The 26,097-nt window shown below is 48.2% G+C and overlaps 2 protein-coding genes across 7 annotated transcripts in view; one reads left to right on the top strand and one right to left on the bottom strand.

Moving 5' to 3' along the window:
• Window positions 1–25,271, bottom strand: LOC135415142 (suppressor of cytokine signaling 1-like). 4 transcript variants are annotated; one of them, XM_064656734.1, is made up of 3 exons: window positions 24,622–25,271; window positions 4,827–4,946; window positions 1–1,620 (listed from the first exon to the last, which is right to left on the bottom strand). In XM_064656734.1, exon 3 carries the CDS (start codon window positions 1,552–1,554, stop codon window positions 871–873), a length of 684 nt encoding a protein of 227 aa, XP_064512804.1. In that variant the 5' UTR covers window positions 1,555–1,620; window positions 4,827–4,946; window positions 24,622–25,271; the 3' UTR covers window positions 1–870. The 4 variants fall into 4 exon arrangements, with proteins under 4 accessions (XP_064512804.1, XP_064512801.1, XP_064512803.1 ...); XM_064656731.1 differs by having other exon boundaries at window positions 4,827–4,951; window positions 22,656–25,271; XM_064656733.1 differs by lacking the exon at window positions 24,622–25,271 and adding an exon at window positions 15,019–15,458 and having other exon boundaries at window positions 4,827–4,951.
• Window positions 25,237–26,097, top strand: part of SERHL2 (serine hydrolase like 2) — an 8,971-nt gene continuing 8,110 nt past the window's right edge. For 2 of the 3 annotated variants that reach the window (XM_064656715.1, XM_064656718.1), the window contains exon 1: window positions 25,237–25,313. The gene's annotated coding sequence lies outside the window, so the exon portion shown is untranslated. Of the gene's footprint in view, window positions 25,314–25,496; window positions 25,610–26,097 lie in introns of those variants that run through there. The other variant, XM_064656717.1, reaches the window with a different exon arrangement.

Consider the following 26,097-nt stretch of genomic DNA (forward strand, 5'->3'; position numbering starts at 1 on the left):
TGACTTTTAAAAATCAATATAAAAACATGTTTATTAAAATTTTAGAAGTTTTATATAAAAAATCTTTGCCTTTTTGGAGGCAAAACCAAAACATCTTCTGATGCTCAATAGATGGCAGCAGCTCACTATCACATGAGCATAAGAAAGGGCACTGGATCCCATCTCTTCACACCCTCCCAGGGTAGACACAACTCTCCGGATCAGGGTTACCTCTGCAGGAATGCCATGCCCTTGGTATAGCATAACCCATCTGCACTCACAAAAATCCGATTAAATACAGCAATGCAAAAGCCAGTGAAGCTGCCTGCATCATACATGGCTGCAATGGTTTCACTCTGGTGCAAACGTTGGCCTCTGAAGTAACTGGCATCGCATTTGTGCTGCAAGGAGTGAAACGTGCTCTCACTCTGCCCCTGCTGCGTGGGGATCCAGTCAGCACAGGGGTCATGCCCACCAATGTCCAAGCTGCACTGCTGCGGGACTGGACTCAGCTGCACCACTTCACAAGGGCAGGTTTGAAGCAGAAATGAGCTCAAGCACTTGGGGTAGAAGAAAACACAGGGCTGACCTGGGAGGACAGGCAAGTCATCTTCTTAAGCTTTTAAGTTATAACTGGAGCCAAGAGCAGGACTTGGTCGTGGTGGAAATCTCTGCTCTTCAGGTTTGGCTTTACCCCAGGCAACTCTGGGAAAAGTCACACACTGTGCACATACAAGGACACATCAGTCACAGCCAGCGGGTTCAAGCCGTGCTCCCCTCTGCCCTCGCCTTTCCTCTGCCAGCAGCCAGTCCAGCCCCACTGGCGTGGCACACATCCCACCAGCACAGCCACATAACAGGCATTTCCCTTTGTCTCCCACATGTACGGCATCATCTCCCAGCCCAGGACAGAGAAGGGCTGGGGACAACACTCCCCTCTGACCCTCCCCTTCTGTGCAGGGGTGAAACCACCTCCTCCCTCAGACACATCCCCAAGGAGCCCCCCAGCCCTGCTCTGTCCCCTGTCATGGCACCAGCGGGGAGGCTTCGGTAGCACAGTTCTCGCAGGGTGGGCACTGTCCGGCGGCTCCGGCACAGGGGCTCAGAGAAGACCAGGGGGGTTCCCCCCATCTCATCAAAGTGTAAGGGGTTGTTCCGGGTCCCTGCCACCACCAGCTCCAGCAGCTGGACCACACAGTCTGAAAACCAGTTCTTCAGGCGGAAATAGCCCTCCTGGAAAGAGATTCGGAGGCTGACAGGCCCCGTTGGCATCCGCACACTCAGGCTGAACAAGCAGTTCCCCTGCGAGCTGTCCCGCACCAAGTAGGTGCCTACAGGCTCCCTCTGGAGTTTGGCGTGGGCCTCCCCCACAGACAAGGGGCCCCAGTAAAAGTCACTGGCCTGGAGGATATTGAGGGATCGCTCCAGGACCTCCCACTCGCAGCTACGAAACATCCGGAAACGATCGGGCAAGCCGGGTGGTGCAGGGCTGGGGAGAACGCTCCGATGCTGCCTTTGCAGATGAGAAACAGTGGTGTGCGTGTTGTGCAGATCATCTGGCCTCCCTCTGATCATCTCTCAAAGAGCCCATGGATCCTGGAAAGATGCTGCCTTTACCATTCTTCCTCCTTGGCATCCAGCCTGCGGGACAGAAGCAGAGTGAGGCAAACCCAATACCTTCTTCTACCTGGGCAAGTGAAGACACTTCACAAGGGAGAAAGACCAAGCAAGAGTACTAAAGAGGGTACAAAGGAACTACTGTATGTCACCAATCCCCAGCTGTAGGGACACCAAAGATATATGTGCAGGAAGGGCTCCAGCCGGGTCCCATCAGCAAAAGGTGGCACCTTACAGAGCTCTGCATCCACTGGTTTCTGTGATTTACAGCCAGGAGCTCCTGCACACCCCTTCAGAAGGCTGGTTTGAACCTAGATGATCTTGTAATTTCAAGATTTCCCCTGCTGGATGCTTTGGGGTTTTTCAGTGGCCTTGAGACAGGAAAAGGGAAATGACACCCCAAATCAGAAGGGAAAAATTTTGCAAAGCAGTATCATTTACTTTGTCATTCAAGGAAAGGTAGAAAGGTTTCTCTGCACCGCTCTAATGCTTTCTCCAGTAACAGGACTTAGAAGAAACAGAAGATGGGCATGAGTCTTTCCCACCAAACCCCATGAACTACTCCCTCATCCCGCGATATGCCTGTTTCACTCTCTTAGGAGAAAGCAAAGGCCTCAGATCAAGACCCCTTCAAGAAATGTTACAACATCAACTTCAGGGCTCGGACTGCCACAAATGAGCCCACTTAACACTGGTACCAGACACTATTGATGCCCTTCCAGCCCCTTAACTTCTCTTTCTTCCAGAAGGACATCTCCCCCTGCCCGCAGACAATGCTGCCCTCTCCCAGTCGCCATCCTCTGCTCACGTACTGTCACGACCCTGCTCATCTCCTGCACCTTGTGTTATCACCAGGCTGTCTGTTTTCAGAAATGCAAATTTCTGAACCCAGTGTTGCCATCAGCCATCCAAGTCATTTCAATTATATATATAAAAAAGTACATATTCTGAATGTGTGTGTGTGCACAAACATAAAAACCACAGCCCTAAGCCAGAGACTCATTCTGTGCGAGAAGCTGAGCTGTAACATACCACTTCCCCAGACCTGACAAGTCAGTAGCTCGCCACCAAATCCTGCCCTCGGTCCCTTGACATACTCCATTAAAACAGTCATACCCGCTCACAGCATAGCCATGCTTGGAGCAGGACAGACTGCTGACACACAGCCTGCAGCAGAGGGAGAGACACACTTCACCTCCAGCAGTCCCTCCCCACAGCAGACTTGCGGGAGCCCTGGGGCTCATAGCAGGCAGGCAGCCCCCAGGGACTATGCAGGGACTTGTGGAGAGCTTGCTCTGGAGGGAGAGCTTTGTGTTAAGCTTAGCTCCTTGCAAGACTCCCCTGTCACACACTTTGCCAGCTATTCAAAAGCCTCTCATTCTGTTTGGTGCTTGCACCAACTGGATGGCCGTGCAGAGCCCACTTTGCACCTGGGGAGAGGACACAGAGCAGCAGGGCCAAACATCTGTCCTTCACATGGGCACAGTAGTTTTGGAAAGGGAGCATGTGCCTGCCAATGCCTTGCCTACAGTCACCTTTTCTCAACTAACATCCATCTCAGTACTCAACAGTAATACCAATAATTTAGCAGCCAGGCACATGGCATTCCATACATGGGAGCAATAAACATCCTTTCCAAGAGCAGCCTGGGAAGCTTCTCGAGTTTCTAGCCCTGTGATTTGCAGTCCACAAGCCGCTACTAATGTTCCTGGTACTGCTCTGAATGCTGTTGATCCTGCCCTTTAGCTACATGTCACAGGAGGAGGGAAATTCCACACTTAGAGAAAGGTGGGAGGGGTAGGAAGGAGTTAATCAACTTGGGTTTTTTCTTTTCCATTAAAAAAAAAAGGCAGCAGTTAAAAGCTGCTCAAGCTGTTCAGCAAGTCAGAATAAATCTTAGGGGGAAGTGATTTAGTGAGTAGAATGCAAGTAAACACAGTCACCACGTGCAGCAACTAGGGCCATCTATCACCACTGAAAACTCAGCAGTAGGTGCCACAAGAAGTTGCATTATCTCTGTCCCTTTCCTTCTCCTCTCCACTGGGCGTCCGGGCGCGGAAGTTAGCTCCTATAGAAAAAGGTCATCTGCCAGATGCCTCCAGGGCTGCAGATATAGCATTGAGAGGACTGAAAAGGAGCCTTCCTAAATAGCAACTTCTCTTGGGTCCAAACAGAAATTTTGCCACTTTCACGGGTCGAGGATGAAAAATTAATTCAAGCAAGTAAACAGAAGCAGGCAGTTGTCTTTCATTTCCAGGCTAGTTTTAAATGTAACAACAAATATATAATTTGTTTAAGGCTGCAAATGCTATTTGACAGGAAAAAAAATACCAAACTAGTTTGTCCCAGTTTTCAACCTTGAGTCATTCACCCAAGTCCTGCTACTAGAAATCTCACTGACTAAGAACTGAGACTGTGTCATCATTTCGAATTCAAAGTAAATGCAAAAATAGCACCTTGACAATTTGTTCATTCGGTTTGAAATCTACATATGGGTCAGAGCCTCGGATGGGGGGAATTTGTTTAGCTTCAGTGACCCATTTCCAAGAGAGAACTGCCTGGCCTGCAGTGCAGCATTAGTTATACTAATATTAGCTCTAGAAGTGCTTCCTGATACTACCTCTAAGGTTCAGTTTTAATGGGTCAACAGGTCCTACATGTACATGGCCTCCCACATCAACGAGGATGTGCAGACTCAGGATTAGGAATAAGTGAACCCAGGGGCCTGGGGTGTAATGAAACACACATGCATATTTAGTTCTGCTTCTGTTTTGCCACACCACAATTTGCTTTCCCTCTTCTCCCCTCCAAAAAAAGCCAAAAAAACCCCCCAACGCTCAAACAAGTTACTACCTCCCTAACGCAAGTCACAACAGTGCTTGAAGCCAAAGCAATGTAACCTAAAAAGCTGGTGTCCCACTAATTAAAAGGCTGGATAAATTTTCCCAGAGCTTCTGATTTACTGCAAGTTCAAGAGCTTTTCAAAATAAGTACTCTTAACACAGGGCATTCTGTTTTCCTCCTCACTCACGACCCAGGCAAGGCAGCGTATTTCATATAAGGAGACAGTTCTAGTAAACCAGGGGACTGTACACGGCATCTGGTGTCAGCCAAGCCAGCCCTGCACCCTGGAGCTTGACAAATCTGCCGTGTTCAGCAGCAGCCTCAAGTACTCAGCTATGATGCATTCTATGATGCTCTCTTTTTCCAGGACACTTGAAAAAGCTTACCTCTTTGTCTTTACTGCCCATAGGGATGAGTTTCTGGATGTCAGGCCTGGAAGTGGTCCAAATTCAAAAGCTCCGATGCAGCACTTCCCAGTTTTTGCGCAGCTTTACTTAAGAGCAGATCTGTCCTTTGAAAAGAAAGAGAAGTCCATCAAGCAGGTGACTAAGCCCATTAGTTTGCCATAATGTGGATCTAAAATACAACAAATCTGGGGACAGGTTGTCTGTCTCAACGTCTTTGATCTGTATTACCATAGAAGCATGTATATAGCACTTTGGATAGCAACAGAGAAAGTGGATTATTGCTGCTGTTATTATTATTGCTACTTACAAAGCCGTGAGCTGGTTAGGTCCAGGCAGCTCACAGATGGCTTAAGGACAAAGGGAAAGACCATAAAGGTGCTATCATCTTCTGGAAGCAGGAACCGTAAAACCCCAAATGTTAAGAGATGATGGCAACAGGAACAAGCTTAAGGATTCAGGACAGCAAACTCTAGCTTGTGCTCAATACAACACACAACATTTAGAGTATCTTATTTGACACCACATAGCCATTCAAGTGACCCACTTCATTCTGACCCACACTCACCTGCCTTGCTCTCAATACTTTTCTTTCCATCTCACTGATGGAAAACTAAACCCACTGACCTGGTGGAGCAGCAGACCACCACATGTGCAATTGTTTGTCTGTCATTGGATCCATCAGCAAGCTGAAAAAACAATCCCAGCTTTCTGCATGCCTTTCAGAGGCAGTCACTGCACTGCTTCACTTATACACACATAACCTCACTTCTCTGCATCCTCCCCAGCAGAGTCCAGACGGGGCACACACCCCACAAGCCATGTTGACTTGCAGAACTGCAGGTCTATCCCATTACTACGCATTATTAATTCCCATTTTTAAATTCCCATTACTACCCATTACCAATCCATTCAGCTTTGACATCTCCCGGATAGCAACCCTGCAGTTCCCAGAGCAGTTAGACAGAGGCTGGGATAATTTGGAAAAGCTCTCCCTGAGGTACCCTGCAAGCCCTTGCAGCAGTGTCCCCGTTCCAGGCAGCAGAGCCTGAGCAGACATCTCTGCTTGCACGTCTGCATCCCACAGAAATGCGCTGCCTACTGATTTGTGGCTGGGGAGGATGTTTCAAAGGAAAGCTTGAGCAAAAGGCTGGAAGAAACCTCCCTGATAAGAGCCAAGCACGCAGTGCTGGGGTTTAATGGTGGGCCAGCCTGGTTCCCATCGCCACCACTGCCTGCCACACATTGGCACTGGTTTGAACCATGCCACCATCACTGCCACGGTGCATGGGCACACCAATGCCCCTTGTCATGAGCACCCTACCACAGCCAAGGTGACCAGAAAGGGATCATGGAGAGGGAAGGGAAAGAAGATGCACTGACAGACATGCCAAAGAGCACAGAGGGAGCTGTGGTTAGGGGAGGAATGTGGGCCAGCTCAGCTAAGAGGACCAATGTTAATCACAGCCAATTTCTTCAGCACAAAGCAGGCCTCAGAGACATTGCAGTTCCCTCTATCTTTTATGCCATGGCTATAAATAATTTGATGTGAGCTTGCCATTATGTCTGACACATGAGGGAATACATGGAAAAAAGAAAACAACCCACACCACACTTACATACCCCAAACTAAAACTGCATTTCCCTACACAAGCAACATTCAAGAATGCAACATTTAATAAAATAAAATAAGCTGAGGCAGCACACACGCTGTGACAGTTCCTACTTCCATGCAGCAGAGACACAGAGCAGGAAGATCCTGCTTGCAGTCTCCAGAAATCACCTTGCAAGAGGACTGGTCTTATCAAACACTTCCCAACATTTTGGGGCTGGAGAACATACTTCAAAACCCACAAATAACTTCCCATGGATCTGATATTTATGTTTTGTATTTCTTACCATATTTTTCTATGATGTTTGTTTTCTGAATTAATGTGGCACTTAGTTGATATGGGCTAAAGGGATTTCGCCCAAGAAAACCAACAAGACAGTGTGATATGTGCCAAATATTCTTCAAGGCAGGGAAGTCTTCAAGCATGTTTGGTTTCTCCATAACATGCTTTTAAAAACCCAACAAGGTGGCAGTTTACAGGAAAAGCTAATTGCCTTTACTGGGATAATTGAAAGAGTTGGAAGAAAGACACCCATTTTCAGGGTCCCCTCCTCACACCTTGGAAATATTGTGTACATTCAGAACAACTTACAAATAAAAGAGCCTATTCCTCGTCAAAATAGCCCAATGTGAAACTGTAATCCTGCCATTTCAGAATAACACAGAAGCCACATCGTTTCCCTGAACTCAAAGGCTGCCAAGAACTACCAAAACTAGCATCTGACTTCTGGCAGACAGCTTCTGTTGGAGACTAAATTATTTCTGCCTTCCCCCGTAACTGGGGAAAAGAGAATTAAAAAAAAAAGGTAAGAAAAAGGAAATCAGGAGGGGGTACTACCAAATTCCAAAGCTGCAGCTGAGCCTATCCGGCCACAGCTTAAGCAAAGAGAGTTGTTGTTGCTTACCTCTGGCCAACAGCATTTTTGGTAAGTGAGGAAAGCCCAGTCGCATTGCTCCTGACCTTTGCAGTTTCACAGAGCAGCCATTCCTGCAAATGTTAGTGCTGCAGAGCTACACAAAACCTCAGCTCTGCGCTTGGCCAGGGAACACAGCCTCCCTGTTGCCTTCCCTCCCTCCGCACCACCCACACCTCTGGGGAGGTGGCTGGGGCTCTCCCCAGTTTGGGGGCTGAAACAAGGAGATGGGGAGAGGGCATGATGAGGAAGAATAAAGAAGCCAGGATAACAGCAGTCCCTCATGACTCCCTACTTGAAATGCTCTGTCCCATCTTCCTGCTGAGAGGGGGATCAGTGGGAAGGGGGTAGCAATGGCTGGGCTGCATCCTTGCCCTCTGTTGGAGCAGAGCTCTGCATCTACCCATCATGGCTCCTCAGCCTTACCGCCTCCCCCACACCATAGATACATATCCTCTGTTCCAGTCTCTTGGTTAAACTGACTTTTTTCAGTTGTTCCAGAACCCTGTTTGAGGAAATGAGTAAATCCTAAGAAGCAAAGGCCATCAGTGGTCCCTGCGATGGCCATGGCTTCTTATCAAAACAATCACATTTAGCCGGAAAGGAATTCAAAGCAGCAGCTAACTCTGAGAAACGAGCAGTGCCTGGCCTGCAGATAAAACTGGCTCAATATCCTGATCAGAACTATGATGTCAGAGAAGAGTCCCAGGTGCTTAACCAACACCAGCCAGAGCACAGGGAGACAGGGGAGAGATCCTGCCTTGGCTCTTCAGAAGGACCAGCTTCAGAAGATGTGAGGGGGACTATGCAGCACCAGCTACTGTGCCTTCAGAGGAAGGGGCGAGGGTCAGAAAGCACAAACACACCACAACACTAGGTCTTATAATGGGAGATTTCCAACACACAAAACAAAGAAACTAGTCCTGAGAGTTAAAAGTGAAAAGAACAAAAAAAAAAGTCATGAGGGGTTATTTAGGAAATTTCAAAGTGGCAGAGCATGCAGACTTCCCACAAAGGATGACACAGAGATGCTGCCTGGCTAAGAGGACAGGCTTGGGGGAGAAGAACAGGTCACACTGCAGGTACTAGCTGTAGGTGCAGCAGCTTGCAAGGGCATCCACCATGGGGCAGACACATCAAACACAGACACTACAAAACCCCAGTCCCTGTTCCAAATCTTCCTACAACCTTCTCTATAATCCTTCGGAAGATGAAAAGATAATCCTGGAGCAGCCAATATAAAGGAATATAAATTACTGACAACAGGGAACAAATTTATGTGAGGATGGCTGTCATGAAACTGGGATAGTAGGTGGCCGAGATAAACAAAACAAAACCCAGAAAACATATGGCATTTTCAGTTTATTGAAAACAGAAAACCTCTGGGGGAATCATTTAGTCAACTGAGATACCAGCAAGTGGGGATGGGGATACTGCAGAAAAGCTACACAAGCAAGTGGGCATTATCTTTTTTCTTGGACAGGATGTTGAGGAGATTTCCCAGTATTTAATGTTGTTTAATGTGAAGGGAAAAAAGGGAGTGCTCTATCAGAATTGATGAGGACAAGTGATATTAGAGTAGAAAGCCAGCTGGGCACCATGGACTATACCCAGGGATTTTGAATTGGAAATGGATGGTTGAGATGCAAAGTGAAGCGCTCAATCAAATCAGCTGCACTACCAATTGCCAGAGGGCTGCAAGTATTGGAAGGAACTTTTTTTGACATGTACTGCTAAGACAGGAGCGGCACGAGGCTACATGATGTGGGGGAGAGGCAATCCCCAGACAGAGTTCCCCATCAGGCAGATGGTATCTGAAGAAGCAACAGATGACAGGAAACACTTTGTGCTTCCCCAAAGCCTCCATTCCAGAAACAACTCAAAAAGTGAGACATGGTACATGAGCTAAAGAGCCATCCCAGGACCTGTAAAGCAGATAGATAGAAGACACAGAGCAGTCATGCCACAGGGTGAATGGGAGGTGTAAAAGAGGTATCTGGAGGAAACCAAGGCATTTCAGCCCCTGCACATCTGGTCACCTCTCTGCCATCCTCCCAGCCACTGCATCTTCCCCCTGGATCAACTCAGCCCACTTCGTAGAGCATCCCTCCCCACTCCTCAACAGGTTGGTGGGTAGAGGCAGCCCAAAGCTTCCCCCAGCCCTGATGCAAGCAGTCCCTTCCCCCTGTCCACGCAAACTCACATGTTGACCGAGGTCCCCTTCTAGAACTGTCTCTCCCTGTCTTCAAGCTGCCATTACCCACAACACCTCAACCTCCTCAGGTCTAACCCTGCCCCGCAGCAGGCAGCTTACAGCCTCATGTTACTTACATCTAGGCAGCCAGCTCAAAATGCAGTGAGCCCCCTCCATTACCTTCCCAGGGCGAACAGTAACAAAATCACTTCGCTCTCTACAGGCAAGAGAAGTCCAAGATCACTCAAAATTCATCAGCCTGGAAAGCACCAGGACATCGGGCAAGACTCTGTCCTGACAAATGCAAACACAAGCAGGCTTGTAGGAAAACCAACCGGGTCTATATTTTCGAGAGTGATAAATTAAGTGGCACAGCTGACCAATGAGCCGAGTAACAGCGCTGAGGGTTTGTTAAGGAAAGCTCCAGCTCTGAATGCAAAAGCAGTCATTAAAAAACCCAGATGCAAACACGAGAGTAAGGCTGCAAAATGGATGGGTGGGAACGTAACAGTAATGTCACCACCTGAGATAATACAGTCAGTTCCAGTCACCTTAAATAAAAACAGATAGAGCTGAAACAAAGATGATGGGCCCAAAGATGGGTGATAAGAAGTCAAACGTAAGTGTACAGAGAGACACGGGTGAAACTTCACGCTCAATTTAGAGAGCAGATAGATACAAGGGGATTCCAGAGGAAGATACAGTACAATCAGGACGTTCTTTTTGTGTTCTTTTATAAAACTAGATGAGAGGAAGTTCAAAGGTGACCGAGATTGAAAAGTAACTAATTTTAAAACTCATAAAAGGAAAAACTCCAATCATATAGACATTAAATGCTGCTTCTGGGGAAAGTGAGAGAGCTGATCTGAGGAGTCTCATTTCTCTTCTTTCTCAAATGCCTCTGCTTTGTTTCTGTGCAGTACCTACCACATTACGCTTTAGCAGACCTTAGGCAGAGGAATCCAGCAGCAAAGGACTGGGTTTTTTAGCAATGCCTTTTTAAGACACCTCTTAAGCATTCAAAACTGACATAAGACTAAGGGGAGCTCAGCTCAAGGCACAAATGTCCTTTAGTTGTGCAAAACTGAAGTAATAAACAAAGGTATATAAAGTCACTATGAGAAATCAATTATGGACCTGCTGCAGAGTAGTTAAAGTAGCTCTGCCCATTTTTTCCTCATTCTTTAATGACTAAAAAGAACAGCACCTCTGCCTTATGTGTGCTGACTTGAATATCAGTGTGCATCCTAACAAATGGCAGATTTGAGTGTTTACTGCTAAAGCAGCTCAGAATCAGAAATGGCTGTTGTGATGATGTTAGAAAGAAACATTCCTTCTGTCTCAGCATTCCCTTGAGTGGGACTCTTGCTCCACTGTGTCACTTAACTGGGCCTTGGAGGATGAACATAACTTCTGGTAGGGGAGATTGGAGAACGTCTCTCCATCTCCAACTTCCCTCCTTCCACATCCCAAAATCTCACTAGAAAACAAGGAAGAACTAAAATATGCATGAAGAACAACACTACTGGTCTGTCAAAAAGCATAATCAAACCATTCCTGAGAGCACCTGTGCTCATCACCAGTAGCATGCCAACTCAGGCAAACTTATGCCAAACCCCCTTAGCTTCAGTAAGGCACCTTCAGCAGGATGCACAGCAGCCCAGCTACGCAGTTCAGATTACAGAAATTTTTAGCCTAAGCTTTAGCCTAAATTTCCAAATAAACTTTGCTACCAAGGAAGTATGAAAGTAGATTCAAACTGTTTCTGAACTGCAGAATCGCATACGCACAAAAAACTCCCTTGTTGCACGAGTCACAATCTGAAGTCAAAATTTTTCTTCAGCTTTTTCAGGGAGTGAGGGGAAGGATAAAACCCCTCTGCAACAAAGGCAACTGAATGCTGCCAGCTGGCTTAATTTTGCCAGCCACAGCTCTAATGTAAAGCTAAAGCAGCCTATCTGCAAATTTAATAGTGGCACCATTCAATTCTTGCCCTCCTACTCTGCATGTGTTTGCAAACAAGCAGAAGCACACAAAGCACAGGGGGAGCAGGAAGGGAGAAGGCAGAGAGAATGTGCATTATCAAAATACCTTGAGAGCGGTTCTTGGAAATGTGCAGCCTGCAAGCCTGTATCAGACACTCATTTCCTGTGAAGTGCACACAGGCCTTTTCATTTCTCCACTGAAGAGGACAAAAATAAGGAGGCAGCTCTAAAGTCTCTAAAGACAACACAAAACCAGCATTTAGCCATTTTATTAAAACTGAGTTTACATTTTAATACTATTGAATGCCTATTCAACAGAAACTTCCCAGAAGTTTCAAAAGTAGGACTTTCTACACCTCATGCTTCTAAATCTTAACTTGAAACCTTGCACTTGGTCAGAGGCGGGGAGAGGGGGTAAGAATTTTACTTGAGTCATTTTGACCACTCACTAACACAAAGTCACCAAATCCTGCACCACAGCACCTTTTTTTTTTTAAGAGTTGAGCCCGATTTCAGCAAAATGGTGACTTAATAAATACCTTACTGAGGCAGAAGGCTGCAGGATATGCACAAATGAAACCAGAAGAGCAGATAGTAATGAAGTAGACTGACAGAAGGGAGTAAGTTGATATGCCTGCCTTCTGCCTCTACTTACACATAATCAAGGATCTAATTAATGTTGCATTATTTTAAATAAATATATTTTGCCTCCTAATGACACACATGCCTTTACTCTGTACAAAGATATCATCTCTGTATGGCATACTCAGCTCTTTCACCACCCACATTTTCACTTACAGAAAGAGATGCAAGTGCCCACCTCTCCCAGCTTGTGAGCTTTTGGCGAGCACCACTAGCCGAGGTCTGCAGTGGCCTGGAATAACGGCTCGGGAACACACCACCTCCCCATAGCTTTTATTAATCTACCCACAGCATCAACCCGACCCAAATGATGTAATATTTAAGTACTGGCACTATCTGTTTATTGCTGACCAAACAAAGGTTGGAGAAAGCAGGACAGAGAAGTCTGTGGGTGGCAAGGGAGGAAGGGGGTGGCAAAGAGCTGTAGTGAAAGACTTGGAGAAAAGAGTGAAACATCCCCAGTGGGGACAGAGAGAAAGATGAACAAGGAAAGAAACACAGCTCCAAAGGCACATTTTCTCCTTTGTTTCTTAGCAATGCAACCACAGTATTAGCAACAGCAACTAAGAATTTACACCACCCAACCCCATCTCCATCCTTGCGCAAACTGACCACCAACTTCATAGAAATCCCAGCTGGACTGAGGAGGGTAAGAGGCACTGGCTGCATGTTTGAAGCTGTCATATGGAAATTGAATTTGGCCCTCTCTGAGCAGGCAGAGTGTGGCAGGGACACACAGCTGGGAGGATTTGAAGAAGCTCAGCCTTTCCCCATTGCTCCTCTGTGCCTGTTTTTCAGGACCTCAGCAGAATTTACCTGTGCCTTCCATCACAAACTTACAGAAAAACTTTGTGTTGCCTCTCAACCCCACCACATTTAAGTAAGTGATAAGCAAGCCAGGTTAATGAAGGACGTACAACATACTGAATAATAACAAGGAACACAGAAATAACAAAGGCCCAGATTCCAGTCTAGCTCAGGAAAAGATGGGAACCTGTGTGGGAGGGTGGCATCCCAGTAATCCTACTACAGGTTTGTGCCCAAGAGCCTTCCACTCTAGAGGAAACAAGAATCCATACTTCAACAACTATGTTTTAAATCACATACCCAGCAGAATCATTCTTGAACACAGAAACAAAGCTTGGCTTTATCTGCAGCAACTGGCCACATCTCTTCATAACGTGATTCAACCAAGAGCAACATTATATGATACTAGAGCCTCAGTCTCACAAACTTCTGTGCATGTGCATAATTTTTAAGCACATGACATTGCCCTGCTGTGACTGAATGGGCCATTTGACATTCACACAGCATCTGAACTGCAGTTGCAGTTGTTTGGAGAAAGAAGATATGCCTGCATTCCCTCTTAAGGGCACAGTCAATAGAGAAGGAAACATCAGGAAACTAGTTATTTCTGATTCCACCCCATTTTACAGAGTTGAGTGTGGTCAACATGTGACTGGGCTTTTCATTTAAGTTCTCTTAGAGCTGCAAGGACTAGAACTAGCAAATGGCACTGTCTGGACCACATAGTCCTAAATAGCAGCTTGCTAACAATACTCTTCCCTCAACTTTCCAGAACAATGGTCAAGCCACATCCCTCTCCTTCACCATGCAGGAGAAGAAAAAAGCCAGGGACATTAATTTACCATTCTTGAGTTGCTCTCAGTTACCTCTGCACTACATCTGGATCCCGTTTCCAAACCTCTACTAAATTTTTAAAAACGGAAAAAAGAAGATCCTAAGAGTAGCATGAGCTGAGGTTTTACATGGTAACCATTCCAAAATTCTCAGTAAGAGTGTGTGTGTTAGTGGGAAAAAGTGAGTAGTGGATCCTGCATGACTGTGAGCACCATGACTCAGATTGCATAAAGGAGTTTTAGTGATAACCTTTGCCGGCAAAGCTTTCCATGGGTGCACAGCACTGATCTTCTGAGAAAAGGCAGGTGTGAGGCTGCGTTCTGACTGTGCCAGGTCTGGAGGATGGCGAGTTCCTCTGCTTTTCAAGGCAACCCCAACGGGCATGTACCCCCCTGGTTCACAATTACCCCACCTCCCTGTAACACCTTGGGTTCTGGCAGGCAGCTCGCTTTTCCAGCTAAGACTAAGTGTAACACCCTGCACACTGCTTCTCCAGTGGTTTATGTGAAAGAAAAGAAGTGGTGTTAAGACCGAGTTACCCGGACCCATGCGGTTGCTTCCCTACAGACCCATCTGAGACATTACATAATTTGCAGGTTTCACTTTAAAAGAAGCATCTCCCTGCCTCGATGCTTTGGAGAACATTTTGACGGCAGGACAATCCCCACAGAGCCTCCGAGGCTGCTCCCAGCACCCCACCGCCACCCCAGAAGGGCACATAGCTCCCTTCGGGGCCGGCAGTGAGCTGCGAGCACCTCAAATCTCCGTCTGACCCCCTTGGGGAAGGCACCCCAAGCCCCAACACGCTCCATCTTCCCCAACCAACAACAGCCCAAACATCCCCAAGAGCCAAACCAGCGGGGGCTGCACCCCTTTGTAAGAAGCCAAGGGGGGACCGGAGCAGACAGACAGACACGTCCCTCGCAGCCCGCCCCCCAAAAGGCCCTTTCCAGTTAACGCCGCACAACTTACTCTCGGCACCTCCGGGGCCACGGGCGGGCGGCGCTGCCGCCGGTGCGAGCGAGCGCTCAGTGCCGGGGCAGCAGCGGCGCTGCCCGGCTCGGCCCCCGCCGCTCTCCCGCCCCGCAGCGAAACGGAGGCGGCCCCGCTCCCCACCGCCCGGCACCGCCGCGCTCCGCATCCCCCCCGGCCCCTCGGCTCACAAAGGGGCCGGTGCGCGCCTTACCGGGGGCGGCGCGACTGCCCCGCCGGGCCCTCCTCGGCCGCGAGGCGGGCGGGCGCCGCGTCGGCGGCTTCGGCTCCGAGGAGCGGAGCGGCGCGGAGCGGAGGGGAGGGGAAAGAAGGGGAGGAAACCCCCCAAATGTTTCTTTTCCGAGGAAGGAGCCACGGGGGAGGGGAAGGGGAGGGGTTTCTCCCTCCTCCACCACCCCGTGTTTCCACGGCGTGGCTCTTGCAAGGCGAAAAAAAACCACAAAAAAGTAAAGAAGAAAAAAAGTTTGGGTTTGTTTGGCTTTTTTTAAAAGAAAAGTTGGACCGATGAGGGGAGAGAGAGAAAAGAAAAAGAAAGATTCTGTGAAAGCCTCCCAGCTGCAGACTGAGAGAGGAACCCCACCGGGACGGCACCGCAGCATCCACCAGCCCCGGGACCCGCTGGAGCCACGTGTCGCCCGGGGAGGCGGTGGCGGCGGGGACCGCGGCTCTGCCCCTCCTCCCAGTCACCATCAGCTGCCCTCCAGCACGGGGCTAGGGCATCGGAGCTCGCAAGCACCGGGGAAGGGGCTGTTTCCAGGGCCGAGGGGTGACGCACAGGCCCGGGGCGGGAAGAGCCATCAAACTAAGGCTCTTTACACCAGCGGAAAACGGGGAGCCTGTCTCGGCCCTCTCTGCCAGCGTTCTCTCAGCTCCTCTCCGGCATGCAGGAGCCTCCAGAAGAGCACCGAGCACCCTGGCAGTACAGCCTGTGTAGCAGTGTAGCACACGCTTGAGGAGCATGCCTACAACAGGCGCTATTGCCTTGGTGGGTCAAAGGAAAATACTGGAAATTACAGAAAAATGGGTAACTACACCAAAATTTTAGGATGTAAAGTATAAATAGTGCACCACATGCTGCATACCATAAGCATATTGCTGCTCAGACAGGGTAGATGTAATAGGAGAAAAGATAAACCTTTGGAATTCAGTACAAACCCCACAGTTAAAGGCCTAGCCTGCAATGAGGCTGAGACTTGATTGCACCACAGGAGCTCTCACTCACCAATATACTTGCTCTAGATGCCACCGAGCCTGCTGCATGCATTCCCTGGTGTGTGTACGCCAGGTGAATTGCCCTGCTGAAAAAGCTCTATGCAAACCCCAAACGCAAACATGCTCTGGCTGCTCTGTACCAGCCTAGGGATGCAAAGCACCTGTAACTCCAGCTTGAGCAGCAGACAAAGCTTTACAACTGCTTGGCATTGATAGGGAGCACAAAGCAGTCAGAAACACACCACTGAATCTCATCCTCAGCATTGCCAGAAGTTCCACTGAGCGTTGAGACATCAGTCCTTGTTTTTTCTTTCAACCAAGCATGAAGATGTTGCTGACCACAGAAGAATTTCTGAACTTCCATAAGAATCTGGGCAAAGCACTTCATTCTTTTTCACGGAGGCTTCAGTGGGAGGACCTGCCGCTAGAGCTCTAAATCACAGCAGGGATGAAGTGCTCATCTGTTCCATTTTTGGTTTTTAAATAGACTTGTCACACTTTTCTTTGTATTTTTGTATGGCAGCTTCAAAAATATCCTGTGGTTTGCTTTACAGTTGCCTAGCAGGGAGTCCATTTCCCTCTGTGGATATTTATAGCATTTATTGGGTGACTTCATAGACTCTACCAGCCACCTTGCCTAAACTGGTCTAATTCTTTCATTTTATTCTTCCTCTTCATCTTTTCTATGAAAAGTTAACATCCAGCCTCACTGCTCTGAGACTGTCTGTGGGTCTCGCTCATATTTCTCTCATCCACTTGAAACCGTGACCTTGCAGCAGTTACAGCGGAAGCGTATTGCAGCAATCCTCTTCAGCAATAAAAGCTGGTGAGACATGTCATGATGGCACCATTGACCACAATTTTCCAAAACTCAGACTTGGCTCACAGGGTTCCAAATGTGTTCAGGATCAACGTACCTCTGAAGTGGCTTCATTACAGGTGGAAAACACAAGGGTGCTAAAGTATCTTTTTGTCCTGTGACACAGCAGAGGAGATGGCAACAAAATCATGCACAGGTACAGACTTTCTAGTGCTGCATTTCTTCCTGCAAGCCTGAAACCAAGCTTGGATGTGTTTAAGGGGAAAAACAAATCCTGTCTTTTGGTGAGCTTTCTTAAGGAAAAAGTAATACAAGTAAATTCCTTATAACCAAGAGACTACCCATGGTCACACCGCTAGATTGATTATTTTTTCCCCAACTGCTTTCAGGGCATGGACACTAGCCTGAAAGGCCTTGTGTAATGACCGTGAGGATACAGGCAGGCTAATGGTCCTGCCATAAGCAACTCACTTTGAACACTGACCACTAGTATCTGGCTGGAGAAAGCTGGATCCATCCTAAAGACAGGTTTTCTGATATGCCCAGGATGCTGATGACAGCATGGGGAGGAATAGCTCCCAAGAAGGCACCAGGATTTGTTCTTGGGATTTACAAGTTTTATCCTACCCCTCATTTTTTCCTCTGCCTAAGGATACATATACTTTCACTATCCCCAATACTAAAACTTTGAGAAACATGAAAGCATTAATTGGTAGAGTTGCTGACAAAATGAACCATTTCCAGAGTTATGTTTGAAGTCCCACTGCCGAGGGCAGTAGGTCTGAGTTCATTCTTCCTTTGGATCATAGTTCTACTTTGTAGCATTTCTCTGCTTGTTCTTCAGTGAACCCCAAGTCTTTGGTAAGTTATAAGATGTTGATATCCAACAGCCCAAGAGCCAGTAACACCCTAACAGCTTTGCTCCTTCTCAGTGTGCAGATTCCTTACAGCCTGCATAAGGTAGAAAGAGCTACAATCTGCCTATTTACTCCTGTCAGTTTGGGGTGTGTGGGAAGAAGAAAGGTATTTTGGAGCAGGTCACTACAAACTACTGAAGAGAGATGGTTTTCTGGGAAAGAAAAAGTCAAACATTGGCCCAGAGGAGGGGAGAGGTGAAAGAACTAGGGTGGAAATAATGAAGCACTGAAAGTCTGCAGAAGAAAGGAAAAGTGATATAGGAAAAAAAAAAGGAGAATATGGAGGGCACAGGAGAGGAGAGATGGGTAATGTGTTACATATGTCAGTACTGCCTTGCCCTTCAGCCAGCAAACCTGTGAATGGAAGCTCAGCTGGGGCTGGAGCATCATTTCCAGATGACAGGTGACCAATTACTTAGGATCTCGGTGCCTTACTGGGCCTCCAGCCAGACCCAAACGTGGTGTTGTGCGCTGGTGTGGACATTGGCTTTCTGGCTGGGATGTGAGTGGGAAGTGAAGCTGCCGTGAGGATGGAGCTGACCAAGTGGCTCAGACATAACCTGGGGGGTTCCTGCCAAGTAGGAAAGGAAAGGGAGAGAAGAAAGCACAGTGCAGGCCTAGGTACCCTGGCATGAGAGGTGATGCAGGCAATGCATGAGATTTTGTACAGAGAGGAGGATGGAAGGATGCTTGGGGAGTGGGTAGGAAATGACTGCCATCATCTCCTGATGTGCTGCAAGTCCATCCTGCAAACAGTACAAAATGTAAAAGCATTCATTCTTCATTTGTTTTTCCCTTTTGACCCTTCCTTCCCTTTCTAGGTGGTCCCTCTCTTGACTTGCTAAAAGCCTCCTTTTAGGAGGTGATAACAGCAAAGCACTAAGAAGAAAAAAAAGAACCAACCAAGCAACAACAGAAAAAGAGAAAGCCAGGAGGACAAAACCAACACAGGAAAATCCCCCAGCCCCCTCCCTCTGCTCCCCCCAGGGAAAAAAAAAAAAAAAACAAACTCACACAAAAACTCCCAACAAACAAAAACAGCTTTCTGTGGTTTCCAGCGAGCAGATGCTGTATTAGTTCCACTGTTATGAGAAAAATTAGCACAAGTAGTGGCCCCTTTGCGTGAAGCGGTGGCCAGGCCCCTCCTTCCCCTGCCAGAGCAGGGCTCTTCTCAGTAACGAAGAGAAGCTGCTTTCCAGGAAAGCGAAGGTGCAGGGGCTGCCCAGAGCGAAGTGACCCCGCGCGGCTGCGGGGAGCCTTGTGCCGCTGCTTGCAGGCTGCCAGCTCCGGCACGGGGCTGCGGCGCTCCCCTGCCCAGCGACGCTGCGCGTCGCGGAGGGCTGGAGGGTGGGCACCCCGCACACCGCTGCCGATGCGCCTTCCTTCCAGATCGCAACACCCTCTGCTGTTCTGGCTTTCCCCCATAGCCGCGGCAGAACACGAGTTCTCACTCGTTGCCAGTACATGCCCCCGGTTCACTTGAGGGAGGAAGACCCAGCAGACAGTGACCTTCTAGGTTTTGAAACAAAGCACCAGGCTGCATAATCTGGAAGGTATTTAGGTCAGATTTAAGCAGCTGCAGAGAAAACAGTCTTTTATAACTGCATGGCAAACTGCTCCCTCATCTCTGAATCTGCCCTGTATGTCAAATACACTAGAGCAGTAACAGGATGAGCCAGGACAGAGGAAATGAGGAACCAGCTCGCTGCACCAAGGGACTCAGGTGTGAGCTCCCTGGGGCTTTGTGGCCCCATAAATCCATGATGGACTGAGGTTAACTCCTCCTAACACTGCTGCCCACCAGACATGGAGGTAGAAGTTCAGTTAAGGATTTCACTGTGTCATTGAGGCCTATTGCCTCTCCTTGTTATTCCACATTTTCAGGATGTGTTCGTGGAGAGTTGTCCAAAATTGGTGGACCTTGCTCAAATCCTTCCATTCAGAATCCTTCACTTGGATCATGTAGCCTCAGTCCTGCCCATGCTTCCCCAGATTTGTCCCCTCAGACTGAGATGGGTGGTGATGCTGAACCCCACTCACAGGACACAGGCACTGAGTTCACTCACTTCAGGCATTTCTCCAAAGCAGACAAAAACAGCCATGAGAGGCCACCCCAGAGGAGCACAGAGAGCAATCCAAGATACAGACCCCACAGCAGAAGGTTCCTAAGTCATTGCTGGACCTAGAAGCAAGGGGCTTCCTCAGCTGAGGAAATTGAGCCCCTAAATAAAATAAAATGACATAAAATGCAAGGGCTATAATTTTGGGAGCAGTTGTAGTAGAAGCACTGCAGGCTAGTACCATCTGATAGCAGTGTCTGTTGCACTAGACGAATTTCCAGACAATTCTGCTTTCCAGATGATCACAGGACAAAGGACTCTGTCACATTAATCATTGCTGTTTTGTTAAACATCCCATCTTCATTAAAAAACTGCCAGTGTTTGGGAAGCTGCCAGCACCCTAAGTAAACTGCTCAAGTATTTAACTCTTTTCTCCATTATAAAACGCATACCTCATCTCTAGACTGTTTTTTTCTTGTACCATTGTTAGGCAGTGTGGCAATTGGAGGAGCAAAAATGTAACACTACATAGGTATACTTAGGCTTTGATCATAACGATCCTAAATGCTTATCCCCCATAAGATGTCTTCCAACTCCTTAACAGGGCTTAGAGTTCTTGCAGGAAGCCTCTCCAACTTGTTACCTTCCTCATTGAATCATAGATGTCAAAACTGGGAATTCTTTCACACCACTAATCACATCCATGGAATTAGCAGACACAATATAATCTCCTGCAATATAATCTCATTACACCTGTTCTGCATTCCCTGCTTATACATCTGGAATGGAATTAGCCTTTCTGACTGCACTGGGAGCTCACACTCAGCTGCTCCTACATCGTGAGTCAATCCTTCGCCAGAGTCACTTCCACAAACAGAGCTGCCAGACCAAAAGTGTGGGTTGGGTGGAGCAACTCACCATTGGGCTGTTTCAAAAACACCCGTTACATGCTTGTATCAACGTTAACATTTTGACACTCACTATCTAATCAATTATTACTACAAAATGTGTCGATTTTGTATCATTCCTGTTTTCTAAAAATCAAAATACAGTGTAAGACTGTGTCAGTTTCCTTGCTAGAGCCCTGTTACTTCAACAGCTTTTACATTTGTCAGTCAAATCCATAACCCAAACCTATAACTTACATCTCAAAAAGTTCCCAAGCAGTTTTATGAATTCTTTTCCATAAACACATGAGACTTACTGTTAACTAGAACTCTTCCCTTGTTTTTAAATGATCCTAGTATGTGCTATTTCCTTATTCTGAGGTCAATAAGGAGCTGGTAGGCCTGTAATTACAAGCATCAGATTACTTATGGTTTTTGCTATTATTTCATCTCAGCCTATGGGGACTCTGCCAGATTTTCCAAGTGAAAGAAGTTTAATTCTAGACAAGAGCTGGAGAGAAACTTCTCTGCTTCCCCTACCACTTCATACATTAGAATAGGTGCATACTCTAAAGGTGTGTATGGGCTTTGTAGAGATCTGGAGAGTAGCTCACCTCTTGAGTTAACCAAAACAGGCCCAGGGGATGGGAACCAGCAGACACTCCTGAATCTGTCCCAAATGTAATAGATTTTGTGATTAATGAGGAAATGGAAAGCTGAGACTGGAAAGAGTTTATTTGTGTGATAGGTGCTCATATATAATTTATATGCAATAAATGTTTCTAGCTATTTCATTAGTTGCAAATGAAGTGACGCAGATGTGCACCACTTGGACCTGATGCATGGTGTGTGCCTAGGGCTGCTTCCAGCTGAATGCTGGTGGTTCATGTGTGGATGATTTAACACTCTAGCAGCCCCACTATCCAAATTATGCTGCAGGTTAATCCCTGGAGTAGAGGTACTCCACTTTTTCAACCACTCATAGCTTGGCTTAAAACAAAGATTTCCATTTAAACTATCATATTGGCCTCAGACTGTGGGGGGTGGGAGCCAGCATCTATATGTCTCTCCCACTTTCTGCACAGCTGGAGAGCTCTGGAACAAGGAGCGCAACAGGACTGGAGCAAGGGAAGAGAAACCAGCTGAAACCATCACAGCTTTTTTTGCTCTTAATATGTCAGTGGCTTTTTCAGTCATTCAGAAATTCACATAAATGAAATTCAACAAGAAATTAAGGAAAACCAAAGAAAAAAATACACCACATGAAGTACCTGGATGGATCTGCTGCTGTCGAACAGAGCCCAGCGGTGGCAGGATGTTCATATCCTACTCAGTTCTTCCCACATGGGCAGCCCACTTAAACCCTTAAGATTTCTTGGGACCATTTCCAAGGCAAGCAAGATTTGTGGATGTGAGCCAGCATGTTGGAGCTGGTTGCATGATAACATGCTGCCCTGTGATCACTTTGATTATCCTGCCCACTATAGATTGCAGCATATGCTCACAACGTGGGGCTTTATATAGAGGTGTGTCCTATATATATTCTCTGAAAGAAATCAGTTAAGCTAGCAATAGTGTGGGGTTTTTTTACTTGCACAAGAGGATTTGGGGTACAGGGCTATTACTAATAAATCAACATAAATAGATCAATATGTCAGTACTTCAGTGCTTGAATCCAACCAGCTATGGGGAATTTGTCCCCTGGTAGCAATCAATCTGCTGTCTTAAAGTTTCCTCACCAGATCTGCAGCAAGCACAAACTGATCAATGCTATTGCAAGTCAGTGGAGCATAACAGCTTTGCATGCCCCAGAGTTCATCTTTGCAGGTCTCCTGCTCCTTTGCAAGGATATAGAGGTTAAATTATCCTTTGCTAAGCACATGGGATATCTCAAACTAACTCCCAGTTCTTTATGCAAAACCAGCCTTTCTTACCACCAGCCCAGTGCAGCCCAGCCAACGCCTCAGCACCTTTCCAGATGGAGTCTAATTTGGTCCTCCACAGGCAACAGTTCCACTGCAGTAGCCTGCAGCACTTCGTAGAAGTAGATGCAGCAGAATGAATTCTGTGAGCCATCCAAATTCTGCCGTGCATCCTACATAGGGCCCTTCCTTTGGGGCTTGGTTTTCCAGGCTGTGCAGGGGCAGATGCACACTCTTGTGAGACGCTGGGCTGCTCTGTCAGAGGGGTGAGTAACATTGCTAGAGAAGGCATGAGGGACCTGGAGGACAACTCCACAATCTGGCTTTGGCTAATAGGATGACAGTCCTGCCATGGAGGGAAAGGTCCAGGGAACATCCCAGTGCAACTTCCTCCACTTGGAGCTCTATCAGAAATCACTTATTCCTGATAATTTCTGTGAGGAATTTTTCCTTTTCCCTGAGGTGACTGCTGATGGAGCCTCCTACCAGAAGGGATTTAGGATGCAGGTCACAGGAGTCTTAGAGAATGCATTCACTAGAGAATGAATTATTCCCACCTGAGCCCCAGAGTCATCTCTGTGACCCAAAGCAATGAGAGACCAGATCCTACTGGTTGCTGCAGTCGGGGAGAGAGCCCAACATGGTAGAGGAGAGAGTCCAAGACCTATGGGTGGCGATGCATATACCACCAGGTCAAGCATTTACACCAGGATTATCCCAAACAAGGCTTGTGTCCAAAAACTGGTATTAGGTAGAGGTCAGGACTGACAGATAACTACCACCTACCTACAAGTTCTGTCCAGAACTCTTGGCTGTTAACAAGCTCCCTGGGACCAGCTCCAGCATTTAGCACTCAGAGGATGTTGCTTGTGGGTACAAGTTCTCAGAGGTGAAGTTCCCAATGCCCCAAACACAAGTGGCAGCTGAGGCCTGGGGATAACCTGTGTTGTGCTTGCATGGCTGGCTGGACAATGCCACCACCTTCAACAGGCTCATTTCACTGCTCCCCAGGAGCAGATCTGGCTCATGAGTAGCAATGGATTTTCCTGGCCATGGCCTGTTTTTCCATCAACCTCTGAGGTTTGTGCAAAGAGTCTGCATAACTCCTGCTCATGACACGGGGTCCTGTTCCTCAAGAGTCATGCCACAGACTGAAGAAACACAAGCCTAGCAGCAGCCACTGCCTAACAATTACACTGCCTTCTGATGGCTTCTTTTGAAGAAATTCCTACAATGCACAGGAGGGCCATGCCCTCTGCTAACAGCTGCAGTGATTGATTATTGAGTTCATTCCACAAATCTGTTCTGCCAAACTGTCTCTCACTTTTCACCTTTTGTAATCAGCCACCCACCTCTGACAGTTGCAGGAAAGAAACTATAGAAGGTACTGTGGCCTCTCTCCCTCTTGTAGTCTCCCCAGCACTTGTAGTCTGCTTTCCCACTCCTCCACCATAGAGGCCTAAGAAAAAGCAATACGCTGGACTTTCCAAACCTGTAAAAATTCATGTTCTGATTTCCTTTCTAATGGCTCACCTGGAGGGGAAGCTGTGAGCTGCATAGCAGTCTTATTTCTTCTCAGTAATGGGTCCCCAAGGTTATCTTTCAACTGCTGTGGTGCAGAGCCTATTTTGCCAGGATGAGTTTGAGCTAGGCAGGAGAAACAGGGCTGTAAGCTTCTACACTGGTTTCTTTCAAGCTTTTTAGGCTGTTCTGAAAATGTATTGTGTAATTTAGGAGACTGATGTGCTGAACTGAGCAGAGGGCTTTCAATTATCAATATAAAAATGACTCCCTACGAACAGACATTCATTATGCTCTCTCCAACTGTTTCAGCAAGGTGTGCCACTGCTCACAACGCAATTTGACTTTGCTTCCTTTGACTTCAGAGACCTTGACTGAAGAGAAATGGTTGTGGTCTGCATTAGGCCTAGCAGACTGACTGTTGGAGGGAGTGCAAGGCACCAGCAAACAGCCATACCTGGGCGTTGACTGTCTTGAAACTCGGTCCATGCAGCCGTCACCTTTCTGGGCAACTGGGCAACTAAGGAGGAAAACTATATAGAAACCTCTCCATGTGAGAGGGGTCTGTTTTTGCAGAAGAGGAACAGAGCGGCTAAGGCAGTGCTGTCCACTGTGTATCTGTGGCAGCTTGGCCCCGCAGTAGAGTCAGTTCGCTGTGATGGGTCACAGTATGGGAAGGTGACTCTTGTCCCTGGAGCAACATGATTCCAGCAAGTGTTAGGAGTTCAGAAGAGTCTCTCTATCAGAGAGCGACAGAAGTTCAGTGTCGGTGTCAAGCACTGAGCCTGTTTGATGTCATTATGAAGTCCTGGGTCACAGTTAAAACATCTCACACTGTGTCACCACAGTACAGGCAGTTTCTATTGTCAGTAATGTGTCTTCTGAAGGTAGTCAGAGACGCAGCCGTACCTCCCTGATTTTGATTCCTCCCTGTCATGCCCAGGAGGTTGTTTTCAGCTTCAGCCCCCACAGACCTCATTAACTTCTGGTTACTCTCACCGAGCCTGATCCAAACCCAGGCGGGGGCAGAGGCCGGCTTGCCGCGGGGAGGCGGGGAGGGGAGCGGGGCGGTGCAGCCGGGCCGGTCCGCCCTGCTCTGCCGCCGGGCCGAGCCCTGCTGCCGCCGCCTCAGCTCAGCCTCACGGAGCGGTAGGAGGGGGCCGGGGGCCGCGGGGAGCGGGGCAGGGGCGGCCGCAGCGTTGCAGGGTCGGTCTGGGCGCCGAGCAGGTGTCGGTCCCGGGGCAGCCCTTCCCCGGGGTCGGGACCGCGCCCTCCAGGGCGCCCTGAGGCGAAGGTCCGGGTGTAGCGACGCCTCCTGCCCGCCTGGGGAGGCCCCAGCCCGGGCCTGTGGGGACCCCAGGGCCGGAGCCCCGCGGGCCCAGGCAGGGCTGCCCGGGGAGGGCGATCAGGCTCTGCCGGGAGCCCAGATCACCAGGAAGGGGCAGGTCCGCGGTCACACCGGGAAGTCAGCCCGCGGTTGGTTGTCAGGATCTGGCCCGGCGAAGGCAGCTGGAGTCAGACACAGCCCCGTGATCGGCAGGCATGGCCACGGTTCCTGAGGGAGGGTGCTGTTGGTGGAGGCTGGCACTCCTGCAGCACTGCTGAGGCTGGTCCTGGGCTGAGCTTAAACAGGGTCATGGAGAGCCCCAGGTTTGGCTGATTGGGACCATCAGGGCCCTGACAGCAGCCTCCCCTCTCAGCCTAACCCCTCTGTCCTCATGCGTTAGAGAGATATGGGCTCAGGAAGGACTTGCTGTAGAGTGATTTAATTGCAGTGCAGTCTCGGGGGGCTATTTAAGGGAGTAGAGACACAAGATAGGGGATATGGCATGAGACACTTGGGGATGGGAATAGTCAGGTTGTCTGTAAGGGGGCCCAGGGCTTGTGGGTAAAGGAGAAGTGTTCAGACCACTATTGGAGGGTCTCCAGAGGC

Source organism: Pseudopipra pipra, chromosome 5 (genome assembly GCF_036250125.1).
Source record: "Pseudopipra pipra isolate bDixPip1 chromosome 5, bDixPip1.hap1, whole genome shotgun sequence".
Taxonomy (NCBI): Eukaryota; Metazoa; Chordata; class Aves; order Passeriformes; family Pipridae; genus Pseudopipra; species Pseudopipra pipra.

Bases quoted from the DNA above. Each gene is read 5' to 3' on its own strand.
- LOC135415142 (XM_064656734.1), bottom strand. From the start codon at position 1,554: ATGATCAGAGGGAGGCCAGATGATCTGCACAACACGCACACCACTGTT.